We start from the raw sequence: 16,064 nt of genomic DNA on the forward strand, positions 1-16,064 counted from the left end.
CGCGGAATGACCGGTCGCTATGATGTGCACTGACCACCAGGGGGCAAACCCTCAACGCAGGAGCTGCCCCCTGGTGGTCAGTGTGCTCCCACAGGGGGAGCACTGCTCAGACAGAAGCCAGGCTCACGGCTGGCAAGTGCAGCAGCAGTGGCAGGAGCCTCTTCTGCCTCCAAGGCAGCACTAAGGATGTTCCAGGGGGAGCGTGCCTAAGCCGTCAGTCGGACATCCCTCGAGGGCTCCCGGACTGAAAGAGGGTGCAGGCTGTGCTGAGGGGATACCCCCCCCCATGAGTGCACGATTTTCGTGCACTGGGCCTCTAGTTTTATTATACATTATTAGCAAAAATCATCAAAATGAAGGAAAACAAAAAAATTAAAGCTCTTCATACCTGTCACATTGCTGCATTATGGAAATTTCTTTGATTATTTCTTGAAGATCTGACTCAACAGGTACTTGTTTAATTGCCACAACTTGACCAGATTCCTTATGTATTGCTTTAAATACACTTCCATAAGACCTAAAAGAAACCAAGACATTTATTTTTTTTTCTTTCAAACATCATAACTATTAGAGAAAAAGAGTCTACAGTTTGTGAATATAGTCTTTCCTAGTTTAAAGCATGATTTAATGATGACAAATCAAACAAATAAGAAAAGCTAGTTACACTTTAGCTTTAATGCTTCAATTATTGACTTAAAATCTCTTAAAAACATCAAGTTAATATATAAAGATTGTTTTTCTTATGAATGAAATAGTCTTACAGCTTATCAACTCAAATAAATGCAGCAATAAGAAGATAAAAATGGAAATTAAAATAATAAATAGCCCTGGCCTGTGTTGCTCAGTGGTTAGAATGTTGGCCCATGCACCATAGGGTCGCGGGTTTGATTCCCAGCCAAGGGCACATAAGTGGGTTGCAGGTTTGCTCCCCGCCCCTCATCAGGGTGCATGTGGGAGGCAACCAGTCAATGTGTCTTACATCAATGTTTCTCTCTCTCTCCCTCTCCTTCCCTCCCTCCCACTCTCTTGGAAAAGCAATGGAAAAAATATTCTCAGGTGAGGATTAACAAAACAAAACCAAAAAAAAATGAAATGTGGCCCTTGCCAGTGTGGCTCAGTTGGTTGGGTGCTGTCCTATGTACCAAAAGGTTGCTGGTTTGATTCCCAGTCAAGGGCACATGCCAGGGTTGCAGGCTCTATTTTTAAGGTATGCAGAAAATAGCCAATCAATATTGCGCTTTCACATCGATGTTTATCTCTATCCCTCTCCCTCCTCTCTCTCTAAAAATCAGCAAACTATTTTTAAAAAGAAAAGAATGAAATACAGAATAAAACCCGCCAAAGTCTCATGTTAGGAGCAAAGGTTAATCTCACCTAAAGCAAAATTATCCCCAAAATAAAAAAGTTCCATGCCTGTTCAGACTGCTAACGGGCAACTGAACCCCTCAGTTGGGGACTACATGATACCAAAGTTAGAGAAGCAGGGAATATGTTCCCTCCTAAGTCATAGATCCAAAGCATCCACAAATGCTCCTTTTACTATCATCTCCTCAAGAAGAAGACCACATACTCACAGCTGTCAGTCTGTTCTCTGTATCTATGAGTCTGTTTCTGTTTTGTTCATAAGTTTATCTTGTTCATTAAATTCCACATATAAATAAAATCATATGGTATTTGTCTTTCTCTGACTGGCTTATTTCACTTAGCATAATTTCCAGATCCTTCCATGCTGTAACAAAAGGCAAGATTTCCTTTTTATTATGGCCAAGTCGTATTCCATTGTGTAAATGGACCACAGCTTTTTTATCCACTCATCTACTAATGGGCACTTGGGCTGCTTCCAAATCTTGGCTACTGTAAATAACACTGCAATGATCATTGGGGTATATGTATTCTTTCGAATTAGTGTTTTGGGTTCCTTCAGATAAATTCCCAGTAGTGGAATCAATGGGTAGTAAGGCAGGCCCATTTTTAATCTTTTGAGGAAACTCCATTCCGTTTTCAATAGTGGCTGCACCAATCTGCATTCCACCAACAGTGCATAAGAGTTCCTTTTTTCCACATCCTGGCCAACACTTGTCATTAATGGATTTATTGATGGTAGCCATTCTGACATATGTAAGGTGATACCTCATTATGGTTTTCATTTGTATTTTTCTGACAATTAGTGATGTTGAGCATCTTTTCATATATCTATTTGCCTTCTGTATGTCCTCTTTGGAGAAGTGTCTATTCAGATCCTCTGCCCATTTTTTAACTGGAATGTTTGGTTTTTCCTATTGAGTTGCATGAGTTCTTTATGTCCTTTGGATATTAACCCCTTCTCAGATATATGACTTACAAATATTTTCTCCCATTCCACAAGTTGACATTTCATTTTATTGATGGTTTCCTTTGCTATGCAGAGCTGCTTGGAATAAAGTCCCACTTGTTTATTTTTCCTCTTGTTCTCTTTGTATTTTGGTAGCAAATCCAAAAGTTCATTGCCAAGACAGATGTCAAGAAGCTTATTTACCTCCTCTTTTCTTCTAGGAGTTTTGTCGTTTCAGATCTTACATTCAAGTCTTTAATCCATTTTGAGTTAATTTTTGTGTATGGTGCAAAATAGGGGTCCAGTATCAGTCTTTTCCATGTAGCTGTCTGGTTTTCTAAACATCATTTATTAAAGAGACTATCCTTTCCTGGTTGTATATTCTTGGCTCCTCTGTCATAAATTAACTGACTACACATGCATGGGTTTATTTCTGGGCTCTCTATTCTATGTGTCTGTTCTTATACCAATGTCACACTGTTTTGATTACTATAGCTTTATAATATAATTTGAAATAAAAGCACATGATGCCTCCAACTCTGTTCTTTTTTTCCAAGATCACTTCAACTTTTAGTAATCTTTTATAGTTCCATCTAAATTTGAGAATTCTTTGTTCTATTTCTGTAAAAAATGCCATTGGAATATTGATAGAGATTGTACTGAATCTAGATAGCTTTGTGTAGAATGGACATTTTAACATATTAATTCTCTCAATCAATGAGCACAGAATATTTTTCCATTTATCTGTGTGTTCTTAACTTTTTTCATCAATGTTTCCAATGTGCAGATTTTTCACCATCTTGATTAATTTCTAGTTATTTTATTCTTTTTGATGCAATTGAAAATGGTATTGTTTTCTTAATTTCTCTGATAGCTGTTATTATAAAAATGCAACTTTTTGTTGTTTTTTTTTTATATATTTTATTGATTTTTACAGAGAGGAAGGGAGAGGGATAGAGAATCAGAAACACCGATGAGAGAGAAACATCGATCAGCTGCCTCCTGCACACCCCCCACTGGGGATGTGCCCACAACCAAGGTACATGCCCTTGACCAGAATCGAACCCGGGACCCTTCAGTCCTCAGGCCGACGCTCTATCCACTGAGCCAAACCACTTAGGGCAACTTTTTGTATATTAATTTGTATCCGGCAACTTTACTAAATTAACTTAATTCTAACAGTTTTTTTGTGGAATCTCTATTTAATATTATGTCATCTGTGAACAAAGACAATTTTACTTCTTCCTTTCTGATCTGGATGCTTTGTATTTCTTTTTTCTTGCCTAACTGCTCTGTCTAGGACTTCCAGTACTATGTTGAATGAAAGTAGCCAGAATGGCCATACATGTCTTATTCCTGATCTTAGAAGAAAATCTTTCAGCTTTTCACTGATATGATGTTAACTGTGGGCTTGTCATATATGGCCTTTATTACGCTGAGGTATGTTCCTTCCATACTATTACTATCCTATTCAAGCAAATAGAAAAATTAATATTATATAGCATCTTTATAATTGTTTATAAATGAAACTGTGAGGTCAAGAGACTATGCAAACACACACACATACAAAAGTAAATGGTATTTTCATACTTTTTGTACTTACCCTTCCCCAAGTTTCTCTAATACATCAAAAACTTCTTCAGGCTGCTTAGTCAAACTGTCTTCACTCAGCTTTTTCAGCTTACTGGTGACAAAAAGACAAGAAGAAAATATTTAAGATCTTCAATAAAATTTTTAATTTTATTTTAAAGAGGCAATACATTCAGATGGTTCAAAACTCAAATATAAAAAAGTATACAATAAGTAGTCTCCTTCCAACCCCTGTTCTTCTCTGTCCAGAAACATCTGAAAGAATAACCACTTTTACTTAGCTTCTTGTGAAACTTTTATACAAAACGAATATGTTTTTATTTCTCCCCATTTTCAACACAGCATTTTACACATGTTCTTTTTTATCCATACTGTTGTGCACCTTGCTGTTTTCACTTAACAACACGTATCTCATGTTGAAGATCTCTAAAAAGTATGTAGAAAGCATCCTCATTCTTTTTTTCCCTACATCTACATCCTACTTTATTGCAAAGATATAGCATCTCTTACTCGCCAATTCCTTATTTATGAACACTCTGGTTCCCTTTTGCTATTATAAACAACACTGTGATAAATAAGCTTATGCATAAATCAATTCACATATATATTAGTATTCTATAGGATAAATTCCCAGAAATGAAACTGAGGTCGAGATTATGCAAACACACACACATATACATACACAAATACAGAAGTATATGTATTAATAAATAAGTATATATAAGTATAATCATGTCATAATACATACGTAATAATATGTACGTAATTAACAAAATCACTATAATACCTGTTCTATGTAATTATATATAGTATATAAATTACAATATAATGTGGTAATTATTAAAATTATTAATTACATTATATTATTTTTATCTACTATGATATTAGCAAATTGCCCTCCAGGGTACTTGTACCAATTTATTCTCCTATAAGTAATATATGAGAAAGTTTCTTTTCCCACAGTTTCACCAAGCGTATTTAACCAAATATTTGGATTTTAGGCAATGTTAGGTGAAAACTTGTAACTCAGAGTAGACTTAATTTGCATTTCTCTTATTATGAGTGAAGGTGAGCATCTTCTAATATAGTCATGAAACTAAACCATCTAGTCATGTTCTTTGCTCATTTTTCTACTGGGTTTTTGGTTAGGTTGCACTTATTTTCACTTATATTTTTTTAATATAGCTTTTATTCTGAAAGGATAATAAAAATGTCACTTGTATTTTGATTTCATTTATGACTTTTTAGTTTTATGATCTATTTGACTGTTTGCCATACTGAAATGTCTTTTTGTTTTTTTCTTTTTGCTTTTTTAAAAACATCATCCACACAGATGGCATGTGCAGGTATCTGGAAACAAAGAGATCAGAGAGATTATGCACAGTATGTTTGACAAACCAAACATAATGCAGTATGAATGAAGCTTCATGTATGAAGAACCAGAAATAACTCAACATGAATCAAGTAAAAATGACGAGCATGTAGAAGAAGCAGAGTCAGGTTAAAAAAAAAAAAAAAGCCTTGTAAACCATGTTAAGGAACTCTATTTTAAAATGATCACTTCCCCTGTAATGCAGAAGAAGGACATGCAGTGAGCAACAGTAGAAAAGGGAAACTAGTTAGAAGCTTAATCGATACATCGATATATGGATGCACACAATATAATCCTAATAGTAAGAATTGATAAGCTATTCAAGATATTAAAGAGGCATTATCAATGGGTAGTGATTTGGGTTAAATATGGGGTGATGAGGGAAAGAGAGGAGTTGAGACATCTCTTAAGCCTTTGGTTTAATGTCAGTTAAGCTAAGAACATCAGTAGAAAACAGTTTGGAGGGGGAATATTATGGGTTTAAATCAACACTTCCAAATGTAGATTTCCAGTAAGCAAGAGTATATTTGAAACCCAAAAGAGATCTGAGTTGAAAATATCATTTTTTGTACCATCAGAACATAGATGAGGCCTGAAGACATGAGAAGGGATAAAATCATCAAGAAAATGTCTAAAAAGAAATCAGGGTCAGGGAGAAAACAGCTCCTAGAAAAACATCAATATTTAAGAAATGAGGTCATGTAGGACAAGAAGGTAGTGCCTGACCATGTTCAAAGCTTTTGAAAGTTCAAACAAAAAAAATTCAAAAGTGTCAATTACAGAATTTCCACTTCTGAACACAAAAAAGTAACAGGATACAGAATTATCTGTCTGTTGTAAACAACTAGGAAACTCAACAAATATAGGAAACAACTATTTTCAGACATTAGATATAAGGCATTTCAGAACTAAGATCCCTGAGAAAAGGGCAAGAGATCAGCCTCATTATCATCAAGGCTTTAGGATCAACAAGTTTGGGCAGACTGAAGCACAGGGAAAAAGGAATCCAAATGGAGCCCAGCATTTTTGCTAAATTGAAGAAACAAGAGATGGGATTGTGGAGTGGCAAGAAATAAATTTGTATTACTAAATACCTTCAAGAAGAGAACTATGCAAAGAGGTCCAGCAACCCAGGAGTTTCCTTGACTAACGCCAATCTACACATGCTTACAAAAAAACACTCTACAAAGCTCAGCAAAATCAATTTCCTAAGGGAAAACAATGACCAGGGAACTCTAAAACAACTCCTCCCAGAGATCACACAAGGCTGAGAATCCTTCCCACCAACAAAAGCTGAGAGAACTCTTACAAAGACAAATGTCATTCAGTAGCAATACCAGAATGGCCATATTTTAGAAAGGAGACAGTATTACCAAAATATAGAGGCTGCTCTTGATTCTCCCAAAAGGAGCTTAAAAACAAGCCTCAAAACATTGAGCCTATTCAAAGAAAACTGCCTACCAGAAAAAGTCTGTAACTTCTTAAACTAAAACAAAATCCAGTATTCAACAGTGTAAAACTTACAATTTCAAGAATTCAATCAAAAATTACTAAACATATTTGAAATCAGGAACTATCCTATATAATAAAAGCCTAATATGCAAATCGACCAAATGGCGGAATGACTGGTGGAACTACTGGTCGCTATGACGTGCACTGACCACTAGGGGTCAGACACTCAATGCAGAAACTGCCCCCAGCCTGCAGGCTCCAGGCCAGCCAAGGTAGGTGACAGTGGGGGCCCCCCAATTGCCCCACCGGTTGCCCTGTAGAGGGAGGCAACTGACGGCGGCAGTGGGGGGGCAGGGCCAGTGAGCGGGTGGTGCCAGGCTGGCCAAGGCCGGTGCCAGCGGTGGCCCTCCAATCACCGCGTCAGTCGCCCCACAGATCGGTGCTGATCGCTGGCCAGGCCTAGGGACCCTACCTGTGCACAAATTTTGTGCACCAGGACTCTAGTGACTCATAAAGAGGAGAAAAATTAGTCAATTAAAAAAGGACACAGAAATGGTGGAATTAACAGAAAAATAGTTGACCCTTGAATAATGTGAGGTTTAAGATCACCAAACACCACATAGTTGAAAATCTGCAAATAACTTAAGTCAGACCTCCACATATACAGATTCCCAACTTCTTATTAAAGATACATTGACCCTTGAACAATAGGGGTTTGAAATGCACAAGTGCACTTATACACAGAGTGAAAAAAAATTTGCATATAAGTGGACTTACACAATTCAAACCTGTGTTGCTTAGGGTCGACTATTTCTTATAAAAAGCAATTATGAATATATCCCATGTACTCACAGATATAAACAAAATGGAAGAAAGGAAAAAGTAAATCAAAATTTTAGAGATGATAAAATAAAGTATCTTAAATGAAATTTTCACTGCAATAGGATTTGAGAAGATTACACAATGCAGCAAAAAAGATGAATAACTTGAGAAAAAAGTTTAAAAGAAAGCCTGAGCCCCACATGAAAATTAAGGATATAGATATAGATAGATAGATAGATGATAGATAAAACAATAGATATATGGATAGATAAATACAGTGGGGCCTTGACTTACGAGTGTCCCGACTAACGAGTTTTTCGAGATACGAGCCGTCTCTCGGCCAATTTTTTGCTTTGAGTTGCGAGCTAAAATTCGGGTTACGAGCCAGCTTCAGATACCTCACCGCTAGTTGGCGCAGCGAACGTCACAGTGAATGCCACAACATCAGCCCAGCATCACGTGTGTCACTCTTTCACAATTGATTTGACATACGAGTAATTTGAGTTACAAGCTCCGTCACGAAACGAATTAAACTCGTAAGTCAAGGCCCCACTATAAATAGATAGACAGACAGTCAGATAGGCTGATAAGTATAAAGAGAGAAGGAGGGAGATAATGGCCAAACATTTTCCTACAGACACTGGAAACTCAACAAATCTAAAAAGAAAATACACACACACACACACACACACACACACACACACACACACACACACACACAAAGATATATTACAATCAAACTGCTGAACACCAGTAGCAAAGAGAGACTACTAAGTAGTCACGGGGAAAAAAAATCCTATATAATAAAACAGTAATACACAAATCAACTGAACAGCAGAACAACCAGTTGCTATGACACACACTGAAGCTCAACGCAGGAGCTGCCCCCTGGTAGTCAGTGTGCTCCCACAGGGGGAGTGCCGCTCAGCCAGAAGCTGGGCTCACCGCTCATGGCTGGTGAGCGCAGCAGCGGTGGTGGGAGCCTCTCTCGCCTCCGCAGTAGTGCTAAGGATGTCCGCCTGACAGCTTAGGCAGGGAGCAGGCCTAAGCCATCAGTCAAACATCCCCCCAAGGGCTCCTGAACTGAGAGAGAGCACAGGCCAGGCTGAGGGACCCCCTGAGTGCACGAATCCCATGCACCGGGCCTCTAGTAGATAAATAAAGAAAAAAAAACTTTTCTTCCACTCAACAACAGCAGAATATACACTCTTCTCATGTGCATATGGAATATTCTCCAGAAGATACTGCATGTTAGGCCCCCACAAAAGTCTTATAATTTTCAGAAGATTGAAATCATACAAAATATCTTCTCCAATCATAATGGAATATAACTAGGAATCAACAGCAGAAAGAAAAACACACACAAATATGTGGAAATTATATAATATGCTCTTAAACAACCAGAGGTCAAAAAAAGAAATCACAAGGCAATTAAGAAAATACCTGGACACAAATGAAAATGAAAACACAATATATCAAAACATATGGGATGTAGCAAAAGCAGTACTAAGAGGTAAGTTTAGAGCAGTAAACCCTTACATTTAAAAAGTAAAGATAATAAAGCAACAATCTAACTTCACAACTCAAGAGACTAGAAAAACAAACTAAACCCAACGTTAACAGAGGAAAGAAATAATAAAGATTAGGCACAAATACATAAAGTAGACTAGAAAAACAATAGAAAAAATATCAACAAATCTGCTATGTTATGAATATCTGTATCCTCCAAAATGTGTATGTTGAAATCCAAACCCCCAAAGATTATGATATTAGGGATGTGGAGGGTGCTTAAGTCATGGAGTAGAGCCCTCATAAAATTGGCTCCAGAGAAACACTTAGAATTGTCAGCTATGAACCAGGAAGAGGGCTTTCATCTGAATGTGACCATCCTGACACCTTAATCTTAGACTTCTAAGATTCCAGAACTGTGAGAAATAAATTTCTATTGTTTACACCCAATCTGTGGTATTTTGTTATAGCAGCCCAAACAGACTAAAACAGAAAACGACGAGTTGGCTTTCTTAGAAGACCAACCAAACTGACAAACCCTTAGCTACACTAACAAAAAAATAGTCAACTAACTAAAATTAGAATGAAAGAGGAGATATTAAAACTGATGTCACAGAAATAAAAATGATTATAAGAGAGTACTATGAATAATTATACACAAACAAATCAGGTAACCTAAAAGAAATGGATATATTCTTAGAAACATATAGACTGCCAAGACTGAACAGTGAAGAAATAAAAAATCTGAACAGACCCATAACCAGTGAAGAGATTTAAGGAGTAATCAAAAATCTCTCAACAAAGAAAAGCCTAATATTAAATGGCATTAATGGAGAATTCTACTTAACATTTAAAGGAAGAATTAACAACAATATCCCTCAAACTCTGCCAAAGAATTGAAGAGGAGGAAACAGCTCTAAACTCATTCTGTAAGGGCACAAATTGCAGCATTACTTTGCTATCAAAACCACAACATAAAAAATATAGACCAATATCCCTAATAAACACTGATGCAAAAAATCCTCAATATAATGCTAGCAAACAAAATCCAATAGCACATTAAAAGGATTATACACTGTGACCAAATGAAATCTATACCTGGAATGTAAGACTGGTTCAACACATGAAAACCAATCATTAACCACATAGTTATCTCAAGTGATGCAGAAAAAGCATTTGACAAAGGCCCACACCCTTCTATGATAAAAACACTCAACACACTAAAAATAGAAGGAAATTACCTCAATATAATGAAAAGCTCACAACATACATAATGGTAAAAGACTGAAAGCTTTTCCTCTAAGATCAGAAACAAGGAAGGGATACCCACTACTATTCAACATAGTACATACTCTAAAGCAATAAGACAAGTAACAGAAATAAAAGACAAAGAAGAAATGTAAAAAAGTAAAATTACCTCTCTTCACAGATAACATGATTTCATCTGTAGAAAACAATAACGATTCCCGGGGGGGAAAAAAAAAACTGTTGTAACTAATAAATTTCAGCAAAGTTGCAGGATACAAAATCAATATACAAAAATCTGCTGCACTTGTATACATTTACAATGACCAATACTAAAATGAAATTTAAAAAATAAATCCCATTCATTATGGTATAAAGAAAGGATAAAGTACTTAGGGATAAAAATTTAACCAAGGAAATGAAAGACATATACTAAAACTATAAAACACTGCTTAAAAAGAAACCAAAGAAGATAAAAATAAGTGGAAAGATATCCTATGCTCATGGATTGGTTGGAAGACAATGTTATTTAAATGTTCATACTACTCAAAGCAACATACAGATTCAATGCAATCTTTATCAATATCCCAATAGCATTTATTTTTATTTTTTTGCAGAATAGCAGGGAAAATCCTGAAATTGATGTGGAATCTCAAGAGCCAAAAAAATCTTGGGGTGGCGGGTTGGGGGGATAAATTTAGAGGTCTCACAATTCCTTTGTGCTGTTTTGTCCTGTGTTTTACTTCCACATATGCTATTAACCCCACATTGCGTCATTATTTTTGGCCTTGGCATGCCCCATACTTCTCACTACATGGCCCCAGGCCCAGCACTAGTGGCAGCCAGCCTTGGTTCATAGCTTGGTCTCTCCTGGGCATCTCCAAGCCCAGTACAAGTAACAGCCACCTGCAGATTGCTTTGTAGCTCATGCTGGGTGGCCCTGGGGAGGGCACAAATTGCAGCTGACCTTGGCCAGCACCTCCCAGAAGATCCCAGAACCAGCACACACCAGTAGACAGTTTCAGACCATGTCAAAGCACACCCAATCTCCTCCACCAGGGACACACTCAAGGGGCGGACTCAGAAGGCACCAGAACCCTGCTGAAGTACATCCTGCTCTGAGGGGTCGGCCCCTGCACAGCTGTTTCTCCATGGTAGTAGAGCAACAGCCCACACAGGGTTTTGGGGGAGGGGGCAGGGCCACACCTGAAGTGCCCAGCTCAGGTGATCGGGGAGGCTGTGCCACTGGACCCTACTGGACACCTACTTCATAAGGCCACTCTACCAAGCCCAGAGACGTAGCAGTTCTACCTAATACATAGAAACAGACACAGGGGGGCTGGGCTGCCAAAATGAGAAGACAAACATGTCCCAAATGAAAAAACAAACAAACAAGAAACAGCAAAACTCCAGGAATATAACTAAACAAAATGGAGACAAGCAATCTACTAGATACACTTCAAGGTGTGCTTTTTACAAGGTGAAGGCAAGATCCTTCACCAGCAAAAAGGATACAAATCGCTGCATTGCAATACCCACTCTATTGCGGTGGTCTGGAACCAAACTTGCAATATCTCTGAGGTAGGCCTATATAAGAAACACTGAAGCTCAAAGGGCACTAGCCGCTGACTAAGGCATTTCCCATGCCACCCCATGCACACTTCCTGAGTACCCCACAATAAAATTCTATTACTGAAGGGATCTGTGTACCTCTCGTCTTTGTGGCCTTAAAGGACCTAAGTAACAGAGTAACTAATATAGGAAACAAAGCAGAAGGAAGACACACACCAAATGCCAACTGGAAAAACAGTGGCACCACTAATTAGTAGACGGTAGATGGAAGGTCAAGATTCCATTTTTAACATACTGCCTTTGAGGAGATACCAAAGTAATCAAATGTTATTTAGTGGGTACTGAATAAGACTGAGTACAAAGATTCCAAAAGTGTGTATTTGTGGGTCATTTCAATCAAAGTTGAAGCCGTGGATAAACTCACCAAAGAAATAACCACATTTAAAAAAAAAAAAACGAGGAGAAAGAGAAAACGTAATGTCTTATCAATTATGAATTGGGAAGAAGAGCGCCTAAGATAGAAAAACAGAAGCAATAGAAAAATGAGAAATAGAAAGCTTCAAGAAACAGAGATACGAGGGAGATAAGTTCAGAGAAAAGGTTTCTGATCTTTCCAAGCAATGACTGATAACCTGCAACCTAAAATCAGTTTCATTATATAGGCAAGGCCTGAGTTGGAAGGCTGAGACAAAATGAACACTTAAAACAGATTTTAAAGATTCTAGAATTAGGGAACAAAAATGTAATTATAGGAGTAAAGTCATAAAAAGTATGAGAAGGGACATGTTCAAAGATCAGATGAAAGTTGAGGGAAAGAGAAGAAATTCCCCTTCTGTGATAGAAGCAAAAATTATGTAGGAACAATAATCAAAGACAATTAAGATGAAAGTACATAAGGTAGTTTTTCTTCCTACCAATCACAGAATTTCAACCTTCTCTACAAAGTAGATGAAATCATTTGTGTAAAATGACAGGAAAAGAAAGTGCAAATTTAGGGGACTGCAGCTCTGAAACTAGTCAGCAGTGACAGCTCTTTCTGTCAAGTCTGCAAACACCAAAATGCAAATTAGCCCTAGATAAGAAACAGCCCAGTTATAAAAGACATAACACTTGATATTTTAACTATTTTCAATTGTATAATTTAATGGCATGAAGTATATTCACACTGTTGTGTAACCATCACCACTATCCATCTCCAGAACTTTACCCATTAGACAACTTCCCTCTTCCTCCTCCTCCCAGGCCTGGTAAACACCATTCTATTTTCTGTCTCTATGAATTTGAGTATTCTAAGTACCGCATATAAATGGAATCATACAATATGGGTCCTTTTGGGTCTGGCTTCTTTCACTTAGCATGTTTTCAAGTAGCACATATCACAATTTTATTCCTTTTCCAGGTTGTAGATGTGGTATATACCACATTTTCCCTAGCCATTTATCCATCAGTGAACACTGAGGTTGTTTCCATCTTTTAGCTATTGTGAATAACGCTGAAAATAAAATCTGCTGTCCAAATATCTATTTGAGTCCCTGATATCAATTCTTTTTTTTTTTCTAAATAAATTTTATTGATTTTTTACAGAGAGGAAGGGAGAGAGATAGAGAGTTAGAAACATCGATGAGAGAGAAACATCGATCAGCTGCCTCCTGCACATCTCCTACTGGGGATGTGCCCGCAACCCAGGCACATGCCCTTGACCGGAATCAAACCTGGGACCTTTCAGTCCGCAGGCCGACGCTCTATCCACTGAGCCAAACCGGTTTCGGCCCTGATATCAATTCTTTTCTGTATATTTCTAGAAGTGAAATTGCTGAATCATATAGCAACTGTATGTTTAATTTTTTAAGGAACCACCACACTGTTTTCCACAATGACTGCACTATTTTACCATTCTAACAGCTATGCACAAGAGTTCCAATTGTTACATATGCTAGGCAATATTTGTTATTTTCCAGGGCATTTAGTGTGTTTATTTTTATGACAGCCATCCTAAAGAGTATGGTTTTCATTTGCATTTCCCTAATGATAGGTGATGTTGAATATCTTTTCATATATTTATGGTCCACTTGTATATCTTCTTTGGAAAAATGTCTATTCAAGTTATTTGCTCATTTTTTTATTTGGGTTGTTTGTTTTGGCCAAAGACTTATAAAGAGAGACACAAAGGAAGGCTTTCTACACTGCTAGATCTAGTTCCCTATTCAAGAGTAATTAGTATATGCCCTCTAGATCTTTTAGAAACTTAACCATGGAGAAGAGGACCTAACCAGAGTGCAAATTCAGTAGAAGAGAAAAGACTATCTTCATGAACAGATTGTTTCTTCATAAAGGGCTTTCTACCTCATTTCAGCTCTGTAATTCTCAATGTCTTTTTCTCTTCTGGCAAATTGCCCTATATTTCAGTGATCACATTATTGGTAGTTTTATGTCTACTAATAGAGGCTATTTAATTTCATAAAGTGTTATAAAAATCATGCTGTTATTATTGCTATGTGCTAATTAAGCACTATGCTTCATCTTATATGTAATATCTCATTTAAAACTAAGTTCTGGTCTCCAACCCTAGCAGTTTCATCTTGAACACTGTTAGAGACATATGAAAAGTTTTCATCCTTTAGTCCTTCAACAGTTCATTATCAATGTCAAAAAGTCTTATTAAAGGTAGCCTTCAATAATGAACATTTTCTAAATTATACAATGCTGAAATTGATTTTGAATCCACAAAATCGAACATCTTTTCTTTCAACAAGTACATTTTATCCCAAAAATTCAAAGATCATTTTTCTTATGCTCCCTTTTGCTTTTTAAAGGACAAACATTTTGTAAATATTTAGTAGTTAGCTCTAAAGTAGTAATACTGATTTTCTTTTTTTTTTCTCTTAACATATGCATCCAAGTGAAAGCTGACCTTTTAGCCTCTTGGAAAATTACATGTTTCTTCAAAATATGTTGACAATGCCAAACACATCTTTAAAACACTTTGGAAACTGACTTCAGAGACAAATGATTTACAATCACTATTTCACTTAATCTTCACAAAATCCAGAAAAAGGGTACTATTAGCACCTCCATTTTACAAGTGAGCATACTGAGACTTAGAAAAGTTAACTTGCCCACTGTTGCACGCAGTAAATGGCAGAACTAAGCTTAGAACCAAGGTTTATCTGACTCTAAAGCTCTGGCTCTTAATTGTTTAGCTAATAAGTATCACTTTAAATAATAAAATAAATATAATTTGATGATCTCATAATTTTAGTTTTATGAAACTATATCAAAATTTGGGAGAGGGATTGATTATTGGCACTACAACTAGCTGAAATCTGCCTACAAAAATAGATACTCAACAATGGATAGAAGACTTTTTAAATTAAATGCAAGTCATGTTTTCAACTCTATCATACCATTTCCTCTCAGGTTGGGCTCTTTGCCCAAAAGTACTCTAAAATTATAATTTCCTCGCAAAGAGCTTTAAAGGAAAAGAAGCTGAGATTTTTCTCCATCCTTCACCGCTGAAGCCTTTATTTTTATTAAAGGTCAATCATTATAAGAAAAATAGCCTAAATACTTCATCCACAAAAATTTTTTAAAAACCTACTATAAAAATATACTATAGAAGTAATGCTACTGTATTTGTACAGGTATAAATACCCTTTGAAGCTCTAATTTTGCTCCTCAAAATCTAAGTAATAATCTAGAATGACGGACATATTTTTAATTTATGAATTTTATAAACTTTTTAAGGTAAAATCCTGTTCTTTTTCACAAAGCACCAAAATCATGTTCTTTTTTGATGCCAAAAAATGGCTATTTTCATATTAAATTTTAGAAATTTAGAAAAGTTTGAAATAATTTTTTCCTCTTTTAACTGCAAAAGATGATTCAAAGATGTACTATGGGCCCAGAAGAAAAGCAAAAACTGACACAAAGAGCATGTCCTTTGGGAAAGGGAGAGCTACTGTCAGGTCTGATAATTATTTCCAAAATACACAGCAGTTTAGAGAAGGCTATAACAATGAGAAATGACAAAACAAGACAAGACAAGATGAGGTGTAGGAAATAAACAGCTACATACAGCAACAAAGCTTCAAACACATTAAAAGAACACACGTGACAGTTTCTATGAACTAAAACTATGAACAGTTCTCTGAATTGTTTCTGTGTTTTTATTAATTAAAATTCATAGAAATA

At 36.6% G+C, this 16,064-nt stretch overlaps 1 protein-coding gene across 1 annotated transcript in view; it reads right to left on the reverse strand.

Annotated features, from left to right (window-relative positions):
• STK3 (serine/threonine kinase 3) overlaps positions 1–4,316 on the reverse strand; it is a 189,566-nt gene extending 185,250 nt beyond the window's left edge. The window contains exons 1-3 of the mRNA XM_005879323.2: positions 4,252–4,316; positions 3,915–3,995; positions 389–517 (exon numbers count right to left, since the gene is read on the reverse strand). Coding sequence (XP_005879385.1) covers positions 389–517; positions 3,915–3,995; positions 4,252–4,316 — 275 coding nt within the window. The remainder of the gene's footprint in view (positions 1–388; positions 518–3,914; positions 3,996–4,251) is intronic.
• Positions 4,317–16,064: the final 11,748 nt, after the last annotated feature.

This window comes from Myotis brandtii, unplaced genomic scaffold (assembly GCF_000412655.1).
Source record: "Myotis brandtii unplaced genomic scaffold, ASM41265v1 scaffold59, whole genome shotgun sequence".
Classification (NCBI taxonomy): Eukaryota; Metazoa; Chordata; class Mammalia; order Chiroptera; family Vespertilionidae; genus Myotis; species Myotis brandtii.